The following is an 18454-nucleotide window of genomic DNA, read 5'->3' as shown; positions in this document are numbered from 1 at the left end:
CCTGCCTCCCTCCCTCAGTCTGCTCTTTATCGTGCCTTTCTGCTGGAGGAGGAGCCATAAACCCACAGTAGATACTGTGTTGACATGAAGTTGTGACCTCTGGGTCACAGCACCTGCCTCCAAGCTGACTCCTGAACATTCTTGAATTCTCGTATGGGGCACTGGTTGAGATCGTTGAAGGAACTAGGTGCAGAAGAGCATGCACGTTGTCACTGGAGTCTGGGGTGATGGCTCCCCACTGTTGCCTCAGGCTTATTTTGAATATCCAAAGCCCATGTCTTCCCCCTTTGGCATTGGGATTTTCACTCTTGGCTCCCAGATGCATGTGGACAGATTCTACTGTACTAGTTCAGATGACAGCATAATGAGAATCGTCCTGGACTGGAGCCTTGGCTCTGTGAAATGCCTTGTTTAGGGACCTTGAACAAATCACTCAGCCTCTCTCCACATCATGCTCATGTCTATGGAATGGGATCAGAGTAGGACTGGAGATGACAAGCTGATTCTGGACCTGTCTTCTGGGGTACCACTTACTCTGGTCTGAGGCCTGATGTTGGGGAGCTTCCAGAGCCTAGTGCAGTGCTGGTGAATCATTCTAGGAGAGGCGTCTAGGTGACAGGCAGCAGCCTTCTCGGACTGTGTCTTTGAGGGACAGGTTTCAGTCACTCAGTCGTGTCTGACTCTTTGCGACCCCATGGACTGCAGCATGCCAGGCTTCCCTGTCCATCATCAACTCCCGGAGCTTACTCAAACTCAAGACCATCAGATCGGTGATGCCATCCAACTATCTCATCCTCTGTTGTCCCCTTCTCCTCCTGCCTTAAATCCTTCCCAGCATCAGGTCTTTTCTAAGGAGTCAGTTCTTCACATCAGGTGGCCAAAGTATTGGAGTTTCAGCTTCAGCATCAGTCCTTCCAATGAATATTCAGGACTGATTTCCCTTAGGAAGGACTGGTTTGATCTCCTTGAGGGACAAAGGAGCTGCCTTTAGGATTCCAAGACAGCATCCGTTAGACAGAAGGGCAGTGTGTGAGATCAGACTTGGTGTCAGGGACCCTCCAGGACCACAGGAGAGGAGGCTAGGCTGGTGTGGGAGGGGGCTTTCTGGGTCCTGAGATGGACAGTCCGGTGACAGACCCTGTGGTCTTCCCAGTGTGTGCTCCCAGGGGCAGGCTGGGCCAGCCGCTTCTGTGGGGCTGTGGGTAAGGGCTGCCTTGGGCTGGGTGCTAGTGGTAAGTCAATGACCCCCTTGTGGGCGTGGGAGAGGTCATACCTGTTACAGCCTCTCCTGATCTCACTGTCCATCACCATTAATGGGAGCCATTGCTGAGGATCTTCATGTCTGGAAGGTGCAGCTCAGCTGAGCATCTTATATTTACCCAGTGGTGCCTGGTGCCAACTTTACTCACAGTATCTGACTTGATGCTCACAACAACCTTGTGGGGAAGCTATTATAATTATTTATTCTCATGTGAAAGATGAGGTAACTGAGATTCAGAGAGGCTATTTGTTCACGGTTACACAGGCACAACTTGGACATTTTGTCTCATTCAGTACTTCACTCTGAGCCAGAGCACGTATATGATGGCTTTTCTTAGTATAAAGTGAGATTTGCTGTATGAAATATGTGTACAGCTGGAGCCTGTCCTCAAGGCACTTGGAATCTGGTAGAACGGGAAACTGAGGAAGGAAACGTGGGAACTGAAAAAAGCCCGGGTTTGGTTGTTTTGGCTCTGCCACTCGCTGGCTGTGTGACCCCAAACAAGTCATTCTCTTCTCGGAATTTCAGTTTCTTCATCTATAAAATGGGAATGAGAAAGGTCAAGAATGACTGCATATGGACAATCCAATATTAATTTAAAGCATTATAGAATACACTACTCCTCCCCACACCCCCAGCTTCACTTCCTGTACCCCCACCCTTGCATTTGTGGGCTCAGTAAATATTTGTTAGGTAGATGCACAGACACAATTTAGCTCCTGTGGTCTGGTTGATGTGGTCTGGTTGGGACTGTTTTTCGTAAAGGAACACAGAGAAAGGCTGGCATGTTTCAGGAGTGGGAGGAATACTTTCATTCAGAGATATGGCTGTTGGGAGCTCAGTGAGCTTCACAGGAAAGGGGCTTCTGGATGAAGACAGAGCAGAGTAGGAGAAAGACAGGGAACCCAGTGAAAATTACAGTGACACGACTCCTCACTGAATGCTCCCTGAGGGCCAGGACCTGTCGTACCGAGTGTTTAACACACTTACTTCATTTAGTTCTTGCCAACTCTGCAAGGTAGGCAATTCTATCTCAAGATGAGGAAACCGAGGCTCAGCAAGGTCAAATGATATGTTTAAGGTCACACAGCTATCAAATGGCCATAACAGGATTTGAACCCAGGACTCCTCTGGCTTAAAATTAATGTTTTTAATCAACCTACCTCCCCAGGTGAACAATACAACACATGCAGGCTGGAAGTGATTTCAGGAAGAATTCCTTATGTGGGAAGCAGCCTGGGACTCCTTCCCTTTGAAGCAGGACTCCTGAGTGCTGGGCCTTGAAGGGCTGGAAAACAGATGGAGACCAAGGCGGGCTGAGGAAGCCCAGGAGGAGTTTCTCGGCAGCCCTCTGACTTAGGAAGCTCCCTTGCCCTGACCTCTGTTACTCTCTGGTTTGCAAACTGGTGTGTGCAGGGGTACCAGAGACTTAGAAAGGGCTGCACTGTGCAGACAATTTAAGGGAATGAATATCCAGATTCTAAAGCTTCCACACAAGATTCTGTATTAAAACTGCTGGAGGATGCCCTGGTCATGGTGGTCCCTCCCCAGCTTTACTGAAGAAAGCATCACTCGTCACTCATCCTGGAGTACAAAAGCCTCTGAGCACTAAAGGGAAAATGAGAAATGACTGCTCACAGAGCAGCCTTCTCTGATGATGAGTCAAGGTATCTTGGAAAAGGAAATGGCAGCCCACTCCAGTATTCTTGCCTGGAGAGTCCCATGGACAGAGGAGCCTGGCAGGCTACCATCCATGGGTCGCAAAGAGGTGAACACAACTAAAAACAAGGCACTTTAGACCTGGCATTCTCCTGTCTTTTCCTATCTGTATGAGTCTCTGTCTAGGGGGATGCATGGTGCTTAGTGGGGTGTTTTGAATTCAAAACAACTGAAATAAGAGTTAACGACAGTGATTCTTTTAAGTATAACTGAAATGGTTTCTGAACTTTCATTATTTCAAGATATGTCGATAAAACCCAAGATGAATATTTCCTTGTTTTCTTTCTGATGTAGCATGTGCTATTCAATAAGATGGTTAAATCTATTTTACCAAATCACGTTCTGAAACATTTATTATAATTATAGTCAATCTTCATCGTATAAAATGTTCACTATTTTTTTTTTTACTTCTTGTGAACAAAATTAAAAATGTATTTAAACTCATGGGGGGAAATCTTAAATGTTAGGCTCACAATATACATAAGGATATGTGGCTTTTAAAAATTATTTTAGGGACTTCCCTCTGGTCCACTGGCTAAGACTACATGCTCCCAAGGCAAGGGGCCTGGGATTCATGGGGTCGCAAAGAGTCGGACACGACTGAGCAACTGATCTGATCTGATCTGATCAGGGAATTAGATCCCACATGCCCCAACTAAGACCTAACACAGTCAAAAAATAATAAATAAATAAAATATTTGAAAAATTATGTGGGCACAAAAGCTTGAACATCATTGTGCTACTTCCTTGGCTTGTTGAAGTCTTCCCAGGTCCTGTTATATCCTCCCTTTGCCTTCTGCCCTCTTGCTTCTCTGTCTGCTCTCAGAATGTGAGGGGTGCTCCTGACCACACTGTGAAGGCATCATTGACAAGGATGTTTTTCCTTGGAGGAAAAGATGGCCCTGTATTGTGGACCTGTGCTAAATCTTCAGAAAGGTGGGAGGGGCACAGGACCCTCAGCTGGAAACCATCTTTGGCTGAGCCAACTTTGTTACACTATTTAACAAGGTGAAAAGAAGTGCAAATTTCAAAGGGTTAAGCCAATCGGTAGCTGTGCAAACCATCACCACAGTCCAATTTTAGAACATTTCTACTACCTGGAAAAATTCCTTCATGGCAACTTATAGTCTGATCTCATCCACACCTCCAGCCATAAGCAATCACTATTCTTTCTGGCTCTATAAACTTGTCTTTCTAGATGCTTCATATAAATGGAATCGTATAAGATGTAGTCTTCTGCATCTGGTTTCTTTCACTTAGCATGATGTTTTTTAGAATCACGTATTGTAGCCTGTGTCAAGACTTCTTTTTTTTTTTAAGTTTGTTCTTTTTAATTGCTAGATAGTTTTCCATCATATATATAGACCACATTTTGTTTATCCATTCAACAGTTGATAGACATTTAGGTCGTGTTCAAGTTTGGGGCAATTATTAATAAGGCTCCTAGAGCCTGGCGGGCTGCAGTCTATGAGGTTGCAAAGAGTTGGGCACAACTGAGCGACTAAGCACAGCACAGCACATTAATAAGGCTGCTGTTAACATTTGAGTACATGTCTTTATGTGGACCTATATTTTCATTTCCTTTGTGGAGATCTCTAGGAGTGAAATTGCTGGGTCTTGTGATAAATTTAACTTTGTAGAAAAATGCCAAACACCTTCCATAGGGAGTATACCATTTTATACCTCTGCTGGCATTGACTGAGGGTTCCCAGTTCTCTACACCATGAGCCTGAGTTTTAATCAGTCATTGTTACTCAAAGGCCTTCTCAGTTTTTCTTTTACTGTTTAGTGATAAGAATAGGTTGGCTCTTCCAACTCCCCAAGTTCCTGATTTTCCAGATTCTCTCCATTCCTTTTCATTCCCACTATGAATTGCTTGATTCTTTTTTTTTTAACTCAACTTATTTAAACAACAACAAAATAAAAACAATAAAAATAATTTACCTATTTCTCCCACACCTGCCCCACTCCCTGCCTCTGGCAACCATGTTTGTGTATATATATACATATAAGCTTTCATGTGGAATATATATATTCTGCATGTAAAAGAGATCATGTGATGTTTGTCTTTCTCTGTCTGACTTATTTCACTTAGCCTAATGCCCTCCACATCCATCCATGTTGTTGCAGCTGGCAAGACTTTGTTCTTTTTTCATGGCTGACACTTAACGTTGTTTCCATATCTTGGCTATTGTAAATAACGCTGCAATGAATGTGGAGATACAGATATTGTTTCAAGTCAGTGTTTTCATTTTCTTTAGGTAAGTACTCAGAAGTGGAACCGCTAGGTCACATAGTAGTTCTGTTTTTCATTTTTGGGGGAAACTGCCATATTGTTTTCCATGGTTTTTGTCGTTTAGTCACTAAGTCATGTCTGATTCTTTTGCAACCCCATAGACTGTAGCCTGCCAGGCTCCGTTTTCAGTGGGATTTCCCAGGCAAGCATACTGGAGTGGGTTGGCATTTCTTTCTCCAGAGAATCTTCCTGACCCAGGGATTGAACCTGTGTCCTCAGCATTGGAAGGCGGGTTCTTTACCACTGAGCCACCAGGAAAGCTTGTTTTCCATAAGAGCTGTACCAATTTACATGCCCACCAACAGTGCAAGAGGGTTCCCTTTTCTCCACATCTTTGCCCACACTTCCTTTTCTAGTGTTTTTGATAACAGCCATTCTAACAGACGTGAGACAATATTTCACTCTGGTTTTGCATTTTCCTGACCTAGGCCTTTAATCTTCAGTTCAGTTGGCCCCAGCCCTGTGGCTTTGATGCACAGATTTATTATCTGTTGTTCTCTCTCTACCAGTCCTGTCTCTTAGGCTCAGGGAGAAATTTGATTGGATGGACTATCTTTTCTAGAGTTTGCTACTTAGCTTCCAATACCCTCTGGGCCACTAGTAAATTCATTCTTTGATCTCCAGCTTAAATTGATACACTTCTATTTTTCCTTCCCAGCTGTCTTTTGGGGAGACATTGCCTTAGATGAAGAGGACCTGAAGTTATTTCACATAGACAAAGCCCATGACTGGGTCAAGCAGTCAATGGAGGACATGGGACACAGCACAGGTAAGTACGATGTCCCCTCCGCCCCTGCCCTGGAAGGAAGGGCCAGGGGCTTGGACCCAGGTAGGTGTCCCCTCCGCCCCTGCCCTGGAGGAAAGGGCGGGGACTCAGACGTGGGTAGATGTGGACCACAAATCATTGGTATTTGGCCTGTTGGTCCAGGGCCCACCTGTCAATGGAAAACCAGAGGGACCACTTCTTCTCCATTGCAGGCTGGGAAGCTGAAATTTACCTGTCCTTCTAAGAAGACCTCCATTTGCCTCTTTATCCAAAGGTTCAACCCTAAGCTCAGAGACTTGAACTCAACACAGGTTCTCAGGACTCTGGCCTCAGGGTCTGGCACTTCCCAAATGGAGAGAATTCCTAGAGAGGCTCCACTGAGGGCATGTGGTGGTGATGCTGATGCTGATTAGTAGTGGGAAGATGCTTGTGGCGGGAGATGGCAAGGAAACAGGGGGATTGTGCACTTGCTTGGCCTACAAACCAGGTGGAAATCCCCCCTGGGCCAGGAAACACTGACAAGGCGTATAAAGCTTGGACAACACCTCTCCCACCCTCCTTGCATGCCTTCACCTTGGGGTAAGCAGTGACGAGACTGGTTTCCTGAGTTCTCCTCACCCCCTGCCCCCTGTACTCAGACGCCTCCCCTCTGTGGAATCTCCAGTCTCAGAAAGAAGCCCAGGGTTCTGCATTGTGGAGATGATAGGCTGTGTGGCTGACAGTGACCAAGGCTCCTGTGTGCCAGATGCTACACTTTCTGTCCTACCTGTGACCCCTCTACCCACTCTCCTTTCCTTTCTTTTGAGGCTTTAAAAAATTGTGGTAAGAACACTTAACGTGAGATCTATTGTCTTAACGAAATGTTAAATGTACAACACAATACTGGAAACTACAAGCTCGATGTGATACAGCAGATCTCCAGAGCATTCGTCTTGCATAACTGATGACACTCTGCTGCTGCTGCTGCTGCTGCTAAGTCGCTTCAGTCGTGTCCGACTCTGTGCGACCCCATAGATGGCAGCCCACCAGGCTCTTCTGTCCCTGGGATTCTCCAGGCAAGAACACTGGAGTGGGTTGCCACTTCCTTCTCCAATGCATGAAAGTGAAAAGTGAAAGTGAAGTTGCTCAGTCATGTCCGACTCTTAGCGACCCCATGGACTGCAGCCTACCAGGCTCCTCCGTCCATGGGATTTTCCAGGCAAGAGTACTGGAGTGGGGTGCCATTTCCTCTCCAATGACACTCTACTGTATTATAATACTGGATACTTCCCTTTTTAGACCTCTCATGGGTCTAGTGCAGTGCTGGTAAGAGAAAGAGGAATAGCGTGTGGCCTCCGCCTTCAAGGAGAGCTTTCATGCCAGGCAGACAGAGCTTAGACCTGGTCGAGCTCACTAACATCTCAGAGTTCAGTCTTCCTGTCTCTAAAATGAGGATGAAACCAGCACACCGGTCAGTAGGGGTTGGGAGGATTTACTCCAAAAGGAATGGGCTAACCTGGTGCCTGGCACGTGGCATGTTCTCAGGCAATGACAGATGGAATCACTAAGGCACCCAGTCCAGCGGAATGAAACTGAAGCGTAGATAGATAAACTGTCATTCCTCCGGGCAAGGGTTACAATGAATCAAGAGCAGTGGGGCCAAGAAAGTCATCATGGGAATGGTCTTGTGTCTTGAAGGATGAATAGGAGTTCCTTAGGTGAAGAATCAAGAGGAGACATTTCAGCCAGAGGAGAGACTGTGTGCAGAGACAGGGAGTATGAAAGGGGCTGCCTTAAGGAACAGAGGAAGCTGTGCATCACTGGAGGGTGGCTCTTTGGGGAGCTATTGAAGATAGAGGCACCTGGAGAAGTTGGGGTAGATGATCGAGGTGCCTGTTGACAGGGTGGGTGGGAATGTGCCCAGAGTGGAGGCAACTCCCATGGTACCCAGTGTCTGTGGCCTGAGAGAGCTGGGGCTTTCCTCTGTGGGCGGCAGGGGTCCTGCCTAATGTTTCTGAATGGAAATGTAATTTGCTTATCTATGGCTGGAGGAGCTTGGTGGAGTCCCCTCTACCACTGCTCTTGACATCCCATCTGCAGCCCTGAGGTTGCTGGGTTCCTGACTGGATGCTTGGGTAGCCTTACCATGCCGCTCGCTGGTGGTGACGGTGGAAGAGGGGTTGTCAGGGCCACCCCTTCCCCTCTGCTTAGTGGCATTCAAGAACATCCCCAAAGCCGCCCCCCCCCGCCCACAGCTCAAAGATTCCACTAGAACTAATTTACCAATTCTCCATTTCAGCATCTCCTGGCACAAAAGGCCCTGGGATCTGTATTCATTTGGGAGGGAAGGCGAATACACTGTATTCATATTTCTGGGTATGGTCCCAGTTGACTCACTCACTCACTCACTCAATTATTAATTGAAACCTCTACTGAGTGTTCATTTTGTGCCAGGTCTAGTGCCAAATCCTGAGAAGGTATAGACTGAGGTGTCTCTTAAGGGTTCACCAGCTCGCGGAGGAAATAGATGCAAAACGAATGAAGAGTTAGAGGCAGAGGTCCCAGGAAGCACAGGGGGAGTAGGGACACCGAGAAGGGTGCCATTGCTGGTGTGGGGGAGTCAGAAAGGCTTCCCAGAGGAGGAGGTCCTGGGGAGGTGGACGGGATTCCCAGATTGGAGAAGGAGTCGAAGAGGAGAGAAGGACATTCCATACTGAGGGAGGGGTCATTCTTGGGGTGGGAAATGGGATGGCAACCTCCGCTGAATTGGTGATAAGCTCCCTTCTTGTCCAAGGTCTGCTCCTTCTTTATGTTGGCGGGGGGCAGGGTGCGGTAGGACTGTGCTCAGCAGGGTGGGGGCAACTGCCATGGCTCATGGGGAACATGAGCAGCTTGCAAGAACTAGGCCAAGCTCCACACAGGATGTAGGGCGGAGAGGAAGGCAAGAGGGCAAAGGTTGTCAGGAGGTCAGGGGTCCTCATCGCCTGTGGCCGGGAGAAGGGAGGAACAAGCTTCTTTTGGTGTCTGGCTTTATGATTATCACTTCTTTGGATTTGAGGAGACCTCTCCTGTACAGTTTGAAAAGTCCATTTGAATGTTAAATGGGATTTCAGAACCCAAATTATTTCTCACACCGTTATTTACATGGTGTGTAAATTGCATCATAATTGAGCTCCAACCAAAGGAAGCATCTCTTCATAATTCTCTCATTCCAGCTCATCATATATGCCCCCCCATCCCCGCCCCCTGCCAGATTCTTACTGGTGTCCTAGAGAAGTTGATCAGATTGTAAGTTTTGTGTGATTAATTTTTTTTTAATTTTCTTTTTTGCTATATTGGGCTTCCCTGGTAGCTCAGCTTGTAAAGAATCCACCTGCAATGCAGGAGACCCTGGTTCAATTCCTCGGTCAGGAAGATCTGCTGGAGAAGGGATAGGTTACCCACTCCAGTATTCCTGGGCTTCCTTTGTGGCTCAGCTGGTAAAGAATCCGCCTGCAATATTGGAGACCTGGGTTTCATCCCTAGGTTGGGAAGATCCCCTGGAGAAGGGAATGGCTACCCACTCCAGTATTCTGGCCTGGAGAATTCCATGGACTGTATAGTCCATGGGGTTGCAAAGAGTTGGACACAACTGAGCAACTTTCACTCACTTCACTTTTGTTATATTATTTTAGTACTTAAAACTAGGGAACCTTGCTACGGCCCGGGTTCAATCCCTGGTCAGGGAACTGAGGTCCCGTGAGCCATGCAACGCGAACAAAAAATTAGTGAACTTCACATAGCTCAGACATGCAGTATGATGTAGTTTTCTGTGTCCAGACCAAGGGGTGGAATATTTCCAGAGCCCCAAGACTCCCTCTCATGCCCCCTTCCAGCCAGCACCCACCCCACGGCAGCCGTTCATCTGACCTCTCTCCACACGGATGCATTTCACCGACGTGAATGGACCTGTGCAGTTTGTGCTGTTTGTGTCTCCTCCCCCTCAGTTTTGTGACTGTGGAATTTCCCCCATGTTGTGTGTGAAGCTCTGGTTTGTCCTCTTTGGTTCTTGTGCTGTGTTCTCCTGCATGAAAATACCCCAGTTTATTCATTATTCCATTGAGAGCCATTTAGACATTTGACGGTTTAGGGATATGATAACTGAAACTACTACTCACAGTCTTGTATCTGCCTTTCGGTGGACATAAGCACTCATTTCTGTTTATGTACCCAGGAGTGGAATTGCTGGGTCACAGGGTATTTGTAAGTTATTAGTAGATGCAGTCAGATTTCCCAAGTGGTTGCACCAATTTACAGCTGTGTGGGTACGTGTTGATTTGGAAAGCAGCGGAGGTGACCATGCAGGACCCAGGGAGACCTCTGGGTCTTGGTCTTTCCAGCTTGGGGACCCCACTCATCCCTCCAGAACTGCACAGCATCATCATCATGAATGCTCAGGGTGGCTCCTCTCAGCAATCCTCCTGCTGTCCTTGGGGGACCTGCCATGGCACAGCATGGGGACCCAGGCTTGCAAATGTAAGTAAAAGACCTCAAAGAGAGGCTGGGCTGTGACCAGCCACCATGCCAGCTGAATGACCAGCTGCCCGAGAGTTGCCTGTCTGGGAGGTTGCCTGAAGGATGTGCAGGGAAGGGAAGCCTAGCAGCCCTGCTGCTGACTCCTTCATGGTGCTCTAAGGCTACCATGGTGAGCATCATGCTCTAAAAACCTGAGAATCTGTCTTCTCGTTCCTTCTCCACTGTGAGCTGAGAGAGAACAGAGTCCACACAGATTCGACTTTGGATCCCCCAGAGGTGGCCCAGCACTTTTGTATCTAGAAGGTTGGAGAGAGAAGGAAGAAGTAGATGGAGACTGGCAGGCCCTGAATCATCTCCCAGGAGCCTTAGGGGTGAAAAGCTCCCACAGGGCATTGCTCTCAGGAGTGTAGTCAAAGCACTGGTCACCATCACTAGCTTTGACCTCAGACTGTCTGGGCTTGAATCCTTGAGCAGGGCCTCAGTATCTTCATCTGTTAAATGGGTAGAGTAATACTCCTCACCTTGGAGTGATGTTGTGAGGACCAAAGGAAAGAATACATGCAGAGTGCTGAGCACAGTGCCTGGCACATGAGAAATGCTCAATAAATATCAGCCCTTCCTGTTCTTCCTCATTGTTAGTAGTGGTATTTGTAGAAAGAACACTGACCTAGGTGGGTTCAAGGTTAAAGTAGAGGATGATGGACATTTGTTACGTGCAGGAGGGAACTTTGGGGGCTCGGGCATGAGGCTTTTGAAACATAAACCTTCCTGATATTTCCTCCTTCCCAAGCTAGAGATATATAGTTTTTTCTGGTGTGTTTTTATGCAAGGTTATTTTTATCTTGATTACTTTTCTCTGAGGGCCTATAGGACTTTGCATCTATGTAAAACAGTTATTTTATTTTCATAATGGGAATATTTTAAATTGTTTTTGCTGATTAAACTAATACCACTGGTTGTTAAAAAAAAAAAAGTCCAATAGCTCGAAACTGTAAAAAGTATAAAGTGAAAATCCCCTTTTCTCCCAGCGTTAGGGGTCCGCATCAGGATCTGTTTGCTGGACCCCTTCCAGCCTTACTGCTCTCAGGTCATGTGAAGATATTTTTTAAACATAAAAGGAATTTCTCTTAACACCCTCTTGCATAACCTGCGTCTTTAACACCATACCCTGGGCATCTTTTCATGTGGTATTTTGAGGTTGATCACATTTCATGTACAACTTTGCCACCATTTATCAAATTAATCTATACAGATGGACATGATGGCTGTTTTTCTTCTTTTCTGTAATGTTTTTTTGTTGTTGTTTTCTATTAGAGACATTGCTACTGTGAACAACGCTGTGCATAGATCTTTAAACGTTTGCTTTGGTTAAAAAAAAAAATTTTAAAGGAACCACACCTTTATCCGCTCTTTGTACTTCCAAATGTGTGAAAGGATGTATTCTTAGATATTGGTTATCTCATTTCCAAGTTTGGGTAATTACCCCTGAGTTTTTGGGAGGGTGGAGTGGGAACAGGGCTAAATCCCTGGAGGGGGATGGGATGCATTGTGGCCCCAGATCCCTCCTTTCCCTGCTCTCTCCTGTGAACTTGGAGCTGCTTTCCTGGTTGCTGAATGAAACAGTGTCCTTGTTCTAGAAATGATCTGGTCTGCCTCGTTCTCTAGATGTGCCCTGTGTCCCAAATTCAGCCAGTTGCAGTGTCAGGACTAGAACCCAAGGCTTCCAGTCTCCTAGGCTGTGTCCTCCGTGGTACCAACCTGTCTGCCATGTTGCCAGAAGGAAGGAATGGAAACCAACAGGGTGCATGTAGCCATGCCTTTGCTAGCCCTGGGAAAGGAGCTGGAGTCTTTCTGGACCAGGAAGTGAGCCAAGACCTTGTACCTAGGTGGGTTTGAGAGCCCACTCAGTGTGCTGGGCTGGCCACAAAAATAGCTGCTGAGGGCTCTGGGTCCCCAGAAGGGAGCTCCCTTGCTGGTCATTTAGGATCCTAGGCTATTGGTAATTATTTCTGATTAGATCAGTCTCCCTGCCTCCAGTTTCTGCTTCCCCATCCTGCTTCCAAGTGATCTTCCTGGACCTGACCTTGCAACCAATGTGCTAGATTGAATAGTGTTCCCCTAGATTTATGTCTATCCAAACCCCAGAATACAACCTTGTTTGAAAAGAGTCTTTGCAGATCTAATTAGTTAAGCATCTTGAGATCATCCTTGATTTGGGGGGCCCTGAGTCCAGTGACTAGAATCTTTATAAGAAGAGAGGACACAGAAGAACACAGAGAGGAAGACCACATGAAGAGTGATATAGCTACAAGCCAATGGACACCAAGGATTGTGGAGAGGTAAAGAATCCGCCTGTGATGCAGGAGACCCCGGTTCGATTCCTGGATTCGGAAAATCCACTGGAGAAGGGATTGGCTACCCACTTCAGAATTCTTGGGCTTCCCTGGTGGCTCAGCTGGTAAAGAATCCACCTGCAATGTGGGAGACCTGGGTTTGATCCCTGGGTTGGGAAGATCCCTTGGAGAAGGGAAAGGCTACCCACTCCAGTATTCTGGCCTGGAGAATTCCATGGACTGTGTAGTCCATGGGGTTGCAAAGAGTCAGACATGACTGAGCAACTTTCGGTTAATCACTTAATCACCACAAGCTAGGACGAGGCAAGGAAGGATTCTCCCCTAGAGCCTAGAGCAGAGGGAGCATAGCCCTGCTGACCTCCTGATTTCAGACTGCTATCCTTTAGAACTGGGAAAGAATAGATACCTGTTTGTAAGCCGCCCACTCTGTGGTAACTTGTCATGGCAGCCTGAGAAAACTGATGCACTGCTTTTTAAAACCCTTCCATGACTCCCCATCCCTTATCAGAAACATTCCTTATCTGGTGCCACAGGTCCTCGATGCTTTATCCACAGCCCACACACTCATTCCCTTCCCTCTCTTCATCCTCCAGCGAAACACTATGGCATCGTGTCTGTACAGACCCCCAGTGTCCTTCCTTCTGATCTTCTGTCCCAGCTACGCCCTCTGCTCCAAGTCCCCACACTACAGAAAAAGAAGTGAAGGTCCACAGACAACCAATGGCTTGCCCAGGGCCCTGTGACTGGGGAGATTCATGACACCCTTTCAGCTCAGATGCTGGCTTTAGTGGCCACCTGGGTTGACAGTGTTGTTAATATCAACCTGATTTTGTGCTTGAGACGGAGAGAGTACTGTTCTTCCCCTCTGCCCATTTTCAGACAGTCCCATTCCCCCCACCATGAGAAGTGGCAGCAGCCTTTCGGATGTGTGTGGGGGTAAGGAGGCGAGAGTGCATTCTTCAGGGAGAGAACGTCCTTCTGTGAGCGTTTTATGTGCAGTGAGAAGAATGGGAGTTGTGGGCAGGCATGGGCCAAGCTGTTCTATGAATGGGGCCCTTGAATTAACATTGCAGAGTTTCCTAAAGCTGCTAATCGGATTAGCTGTGTAGTGAAGGAAGTACTTAGCGGGACACACACACAGTCACACACGCAGGCACACACACATTCTCCCATCCTTTTGCATCCTCTCTGATGTGGGCGTGCAGAGCCTGACAACCCATTTCTGAATTCTGGGATATCTCTCCCCCTAACCACACAAGATGTGGAGAAAAGGCCTGTGCTCTTGACTTTTTGGGACTTTCTGGTTGTTTGTTTCTGTCCTAAAGCGTCCAGGAAGTGAAGTTGAACATTCTCATCTTTGCAAATGTTTAGAAACTTGGAGAGGAAATCTCATCTTGCAGTTCTCTCCATCTGGGTAATGGATCTGATTTCTTGCTCTTTGTAATGAAGACTCTGGAAGGGGAAATGGCTTTAATTACTTACTGGCTCTGATGGAAGCTGACGTTTCCCGCCTTGCCTATTTTTGAGCCACTGGGCCATGTCCATTTCTTTTTAAAGAACCAACCTAACTCTTAACTCCTGCCATCTGTGTAGAATGTCCACATAAGCCCAACAGTTTGGGCGTTTGAGTTCAAAACAATAAATCAGCTGGAGAGAGTCAAAGACTTAAGTTAGGGTAACTTGCCTCCTCTCCTTAGGCCTTATCTCTCACAGATGGACCCCACAGAGCCTTCGACTCCTTGAGTTCCTTCTCCTACTTTGTCTGTGACTCATAGGAGTATGTGCTACCATCACCTGGTCTCAGAGTCTCCTCTGAATAGAGGGTCTCATGAAACCACATCCTGACTTCCTTCAAGCCAGTTTGAACTCTGTATTTGAGCTCTGGTGCTTCAAGCTGGAGAAAAGAGAGGAAGCAGAGGCCATTGAGCATTGAGGGGCTAAATTTAGGCACAAAAGGCTAAAGCGTACCCATGAGAGACCCACACATACCACACGGGTTCCTGGGCCCTGCCTTCCAAGGGACCCAACATGTCTCTGTTCCTGGACACATTTTTAGCTGTGAGGCCCTTGAGAGAACTTGTGAGTGGGGGTTGCTTTGAGCAGTCCCATCAACAGGCTGTGGTTTTTTTGACTGTCCTCCCATGGAGACATTTCCCATGCTGGGTAGACGTAGCTTTAGCTTTTCATTAATCTTTATTGGCGGTGGGCATGCTTGCTACTAACTGACCAGCATCCAGGAAAGAAACAGGGGCAGTGATGGCTCCCTGTGACATCCTGTAGAAGGGACGGTGTCCTGAGCTTATGGATGAATGGCAGGTTAGGCTTGCTGAGATGGAGACGGTTGTGTTCAAAACTGTCCTCTGTCACATCAGAAAACATCATCTGGGTGAGATCACTCTTGCTGGGGCCACTGGTTTAGAGGAACAAGAAGCTGTCAGGAGCAATCTTACTCATCCTTTCCACTATCTCCTCCAGAGCTTGGGAATAAGGTCTTGGGGACTTCTTTTTATCTCTTTATATTGGACTTGATATTTTGTGCTTCACAAATTCCTCTGAGAGTCTGATGAGTATTTTCAGCACTTCTTTGAGAAAAAGATACATACACAGTTTTGCTTGCAGTTTTAAGAAGTTTACTCTGTGAATTCCAAGTTATGAAACTCAGGTCCTGTCTGTTTCCACTCTGTCAGAGATGTTCTCACGGGGACATACTGGATCCTAGAGCTGCAGGATAGAAAGGCATGGATGCTGGGGTCAGGCGGGCCTCCCTGGCTTATACTGATTAACTGTAGGAGTTAGGGGATTCCTTCCTTATTTGGAAATTGGAAATGTGGGGGGAATGGGAAAGTGTGGGAGGTAAAGCACTCAGCCTGGAGTCTGAGGAATAGTAGGTGCTCAAGGAATAATACCCATATGACCATCTGTATGCTGGCTCCTGCCTTCTCATCTCCCAGCCCACCTGTGTCCCAGACTCCACACTCCCTAGATGCCTTGGAGTCGTTTCCTTTGCAGTAGCCTGCCTGCATGCCGCTGGGGTTTCTGGAGCTGGGCCTGCACCAGTGTCATCTGATCAGATCCTTGGATTTAGATCCCACCAGTCATGGGGAATCTCTATCAATCTCCAACATAAAGCCTTCCCTAGTCCACCTGAGTCAAACTCTAGGTCATGAAGTTGGCCAAACAAAATCTGAGAATGGATTAGATGTTGGTTCTTCTTTGATGGCAACAGCCAAAAGAGTAACTACTGTTTGTGGTATGCTAATTGTCTTGTTTAGTCGCTTAGTCACGTCCAACTCTTTGTGACCCCATGGACTGCAACCTGCCAGGCTCCTCTGTCCACAGGATTTTCCAGGCAAGAATACTGGAGTGGGCTGCTATTTCCTTCTCCAAATAATGTCTTAAATGATCTCATTTAATCTTCATACAACAGCTCTATGTGGCAGGTACTGTTGATAACCTACAGATATGTAAGCTAAAGTTCAGAGAAGTGTGTAACCTTTCTTTGATCACACAACTATTGGTAGAGCCAAGATTAGGACTTAACTTTGTCTAATGTCAAAGGTTGCTTTTAGCCTCCACACTGCATCGCTTCTAGAAATAGTTGCTGGCTTCACCACTAACCCTGTTACCTTGAGCTGTGAAGGCTTGGTTTCCCCACCACTACCTTTGAGAGGTGAAGATAGAAGACAAGGGCGAGTTCTAGGCACTTATGGAGCTGCTCTTCATCCTGCCCCCTGCCATCTCAGGTTGCTGTGTTCATGTTCAGTGTGTGCCTTGCTTTGCCCACCAAACTGTCAACAGCTGTGACTTCTCTTTGTTTGCTTTTGGTGCTCTCTCTTTAGTTCCAGCATCAGCCTGGGCACAGGGACAGTAGCAGACAAACCCTTGTGAGTTGAAGATGTAGCCTCAGGATTGCATGGTGGCCTCCTTGCTCCTCTGCTCCCGCAGGCCACCTGGGGTTAGGACTGTTCATTTGAATGTGGGTGCCTGGCATGGGATCCAGCAATGAAGAAAGGTGCATACTCAGGGGTGGTGCTCTCAGGCTGGGCAAGCCCAGATCACCCTGCAAGAGTATCTGAAGAAGGTATCCTTTGGCCACATGGTCAGTAGCTTACCTTTACTGATACCTTCGTACAGAGCCTTGGAGTGGTCCTTGGGTCTTTTCCAAGCCAGAGACAAAGTGCCAGCCTTTCTTCCCACTCCTCCAGAGCTCCTCTCAGCTCTTTTCTTTGCGGATCTGAGCTCACCCTTCGCTGATGGCTCTATTTCACCCCTTCTCTTCCAGAGAGAATTTGCCTCGGCTCCCACAGTCTAGAACTTGATCTTTATAGCTGCACTGTGACTTAGGCATGTCTTACACTCCCCTTGGGTCTGCCCACAGCTCTGCTGAACGCTGTGTTCTTGGTTAAGAGTCCCTTTCCCTCTCTCTCCCTCCACTCCCTCTCTTCTTCCTTTAAGGACCAGATGCTAACTGGGAACCTCTTCTGTGCTCAGCACCAAGGGTACAGCTGTATCCACTTTTTCTTCCGCCATTAAGGAGATGGAATTTTAATGATGGGCGTGATTATGGTCCTGCTTTGGCAGTACTGCAGGAATGGGGCAGGCTGAGGTGGGGGAGGACCTGGAACCAAAAGACCCCATGGGTTTGGGGGCCCTACCGACTTCCCAGAGGAGGTGAGGTCCAGTGGGCAGAACTCACCCCTGGAGAGAAGGTGTGACAGCTGTCATCAGGCAGAAGTCGGTATTGGGCATCCAGCCTGGGACCCAAGACCTGATGGAGAAGGCAGGAATGTTCGTTTGAGGCCAGAGAGCCAGGCAGACAGCATCAGAGAGGCCTGTAATAAAACTCACAGAGGGTTCCAGTGCCATGCTGGAAGCTGGGAAGAAAAGGCAAGGACCCTGGTTCTTCCGCAAAGTGGGTACTAAGGAGGACAAGAAGTCAGAGCCTTGGCCTGAGAGAATAAGGTGGGGACGGGGGTCAGACATTAAGCAGAATTCCTTAGATCAAAATCGGAGCCAAAGGCGATGTGCCGCTGTGACCCTCAAGTGTGGAGCCCAAACTCCCTAAATCCCCCCGCCTGAGGACAGGGCTGGCTCCGCGTGCAGTCAGCAACTGGAGAGGACTGGGGCGAGGAACCGGGCGAGGCCTGGCAGTTATTCCGCCCATAAAGTTTTCAATTTACTGAGATGATTTGAGATGAAAAAGAGGCATCTGATAGAGTGCACATCTGCTCTTTGGGAAGGAAAAAAGAACGCAACATAAGGATTCTATCATCTCTCTCCCTGAGGCCTCGTTCAGAGGCTGACTTATACCTTGGACTGAAGCCAGAGTTCTCTGTGAATTTGAAGTGTTGGGAAAAGTTAATTCACCTTTGGATTGATTTTTATTATGACTGCGTTTGTCAGAATTTGGAGAAACTGGGCCGGAAGGCTACTTGGAGTCACAACAGGGTGCAGACCAGGTGGGGGAGGGGCAGGGACCACCCTTGGGCATCTGTGCAGGGAGCCGCTATCCCAGCCCCGGCACCCCACCTCCCCCCCACCCGCCCCCTGCCAACAAAGGACCT

At 47.6% G+C, this 18454-nt stretch overlaps 1 protein-coding gene across 1 annotated transcript in view; it reads left to right on the top strand.

Annotated features, from left to right (window-relative positions):
- The window catches only part of TLL2 (tolloid-like 2), a 142016-nt gene that overhangs the window by 32044 nt on the left and 91518 nt on the right, over nt 1-18454 (top strand). The window contains exon 2 of the mRNA XM_010833035.1: nt 5935-6045. Coding sequence (XP_010831337.1) covers nt 5935-6045 — 111 coding nt within the window. The remainder of the gene's footprint in view (nt 1-5934; nt 6046-18454) is intronic.

Source organism: Bison bison, unplaced genomic scaffold, assembly GCF_000754665.1.
Source record: "Bison bison bison isolate TAMUID 2011002044 unplaced genomic scaffold, Bison_UMD1.0 scf7180017862979, whole genome shotgun sequence".
Classification (NCBI taxonomy): Eukaryota; Metazoa; Chordata; class Mammalia; order Artiodactyla; family Bovidae; genus Bison; species Bison bison.
This window is presented reverse-complemented; position numbering and strand designations above follow the sequence as displayed.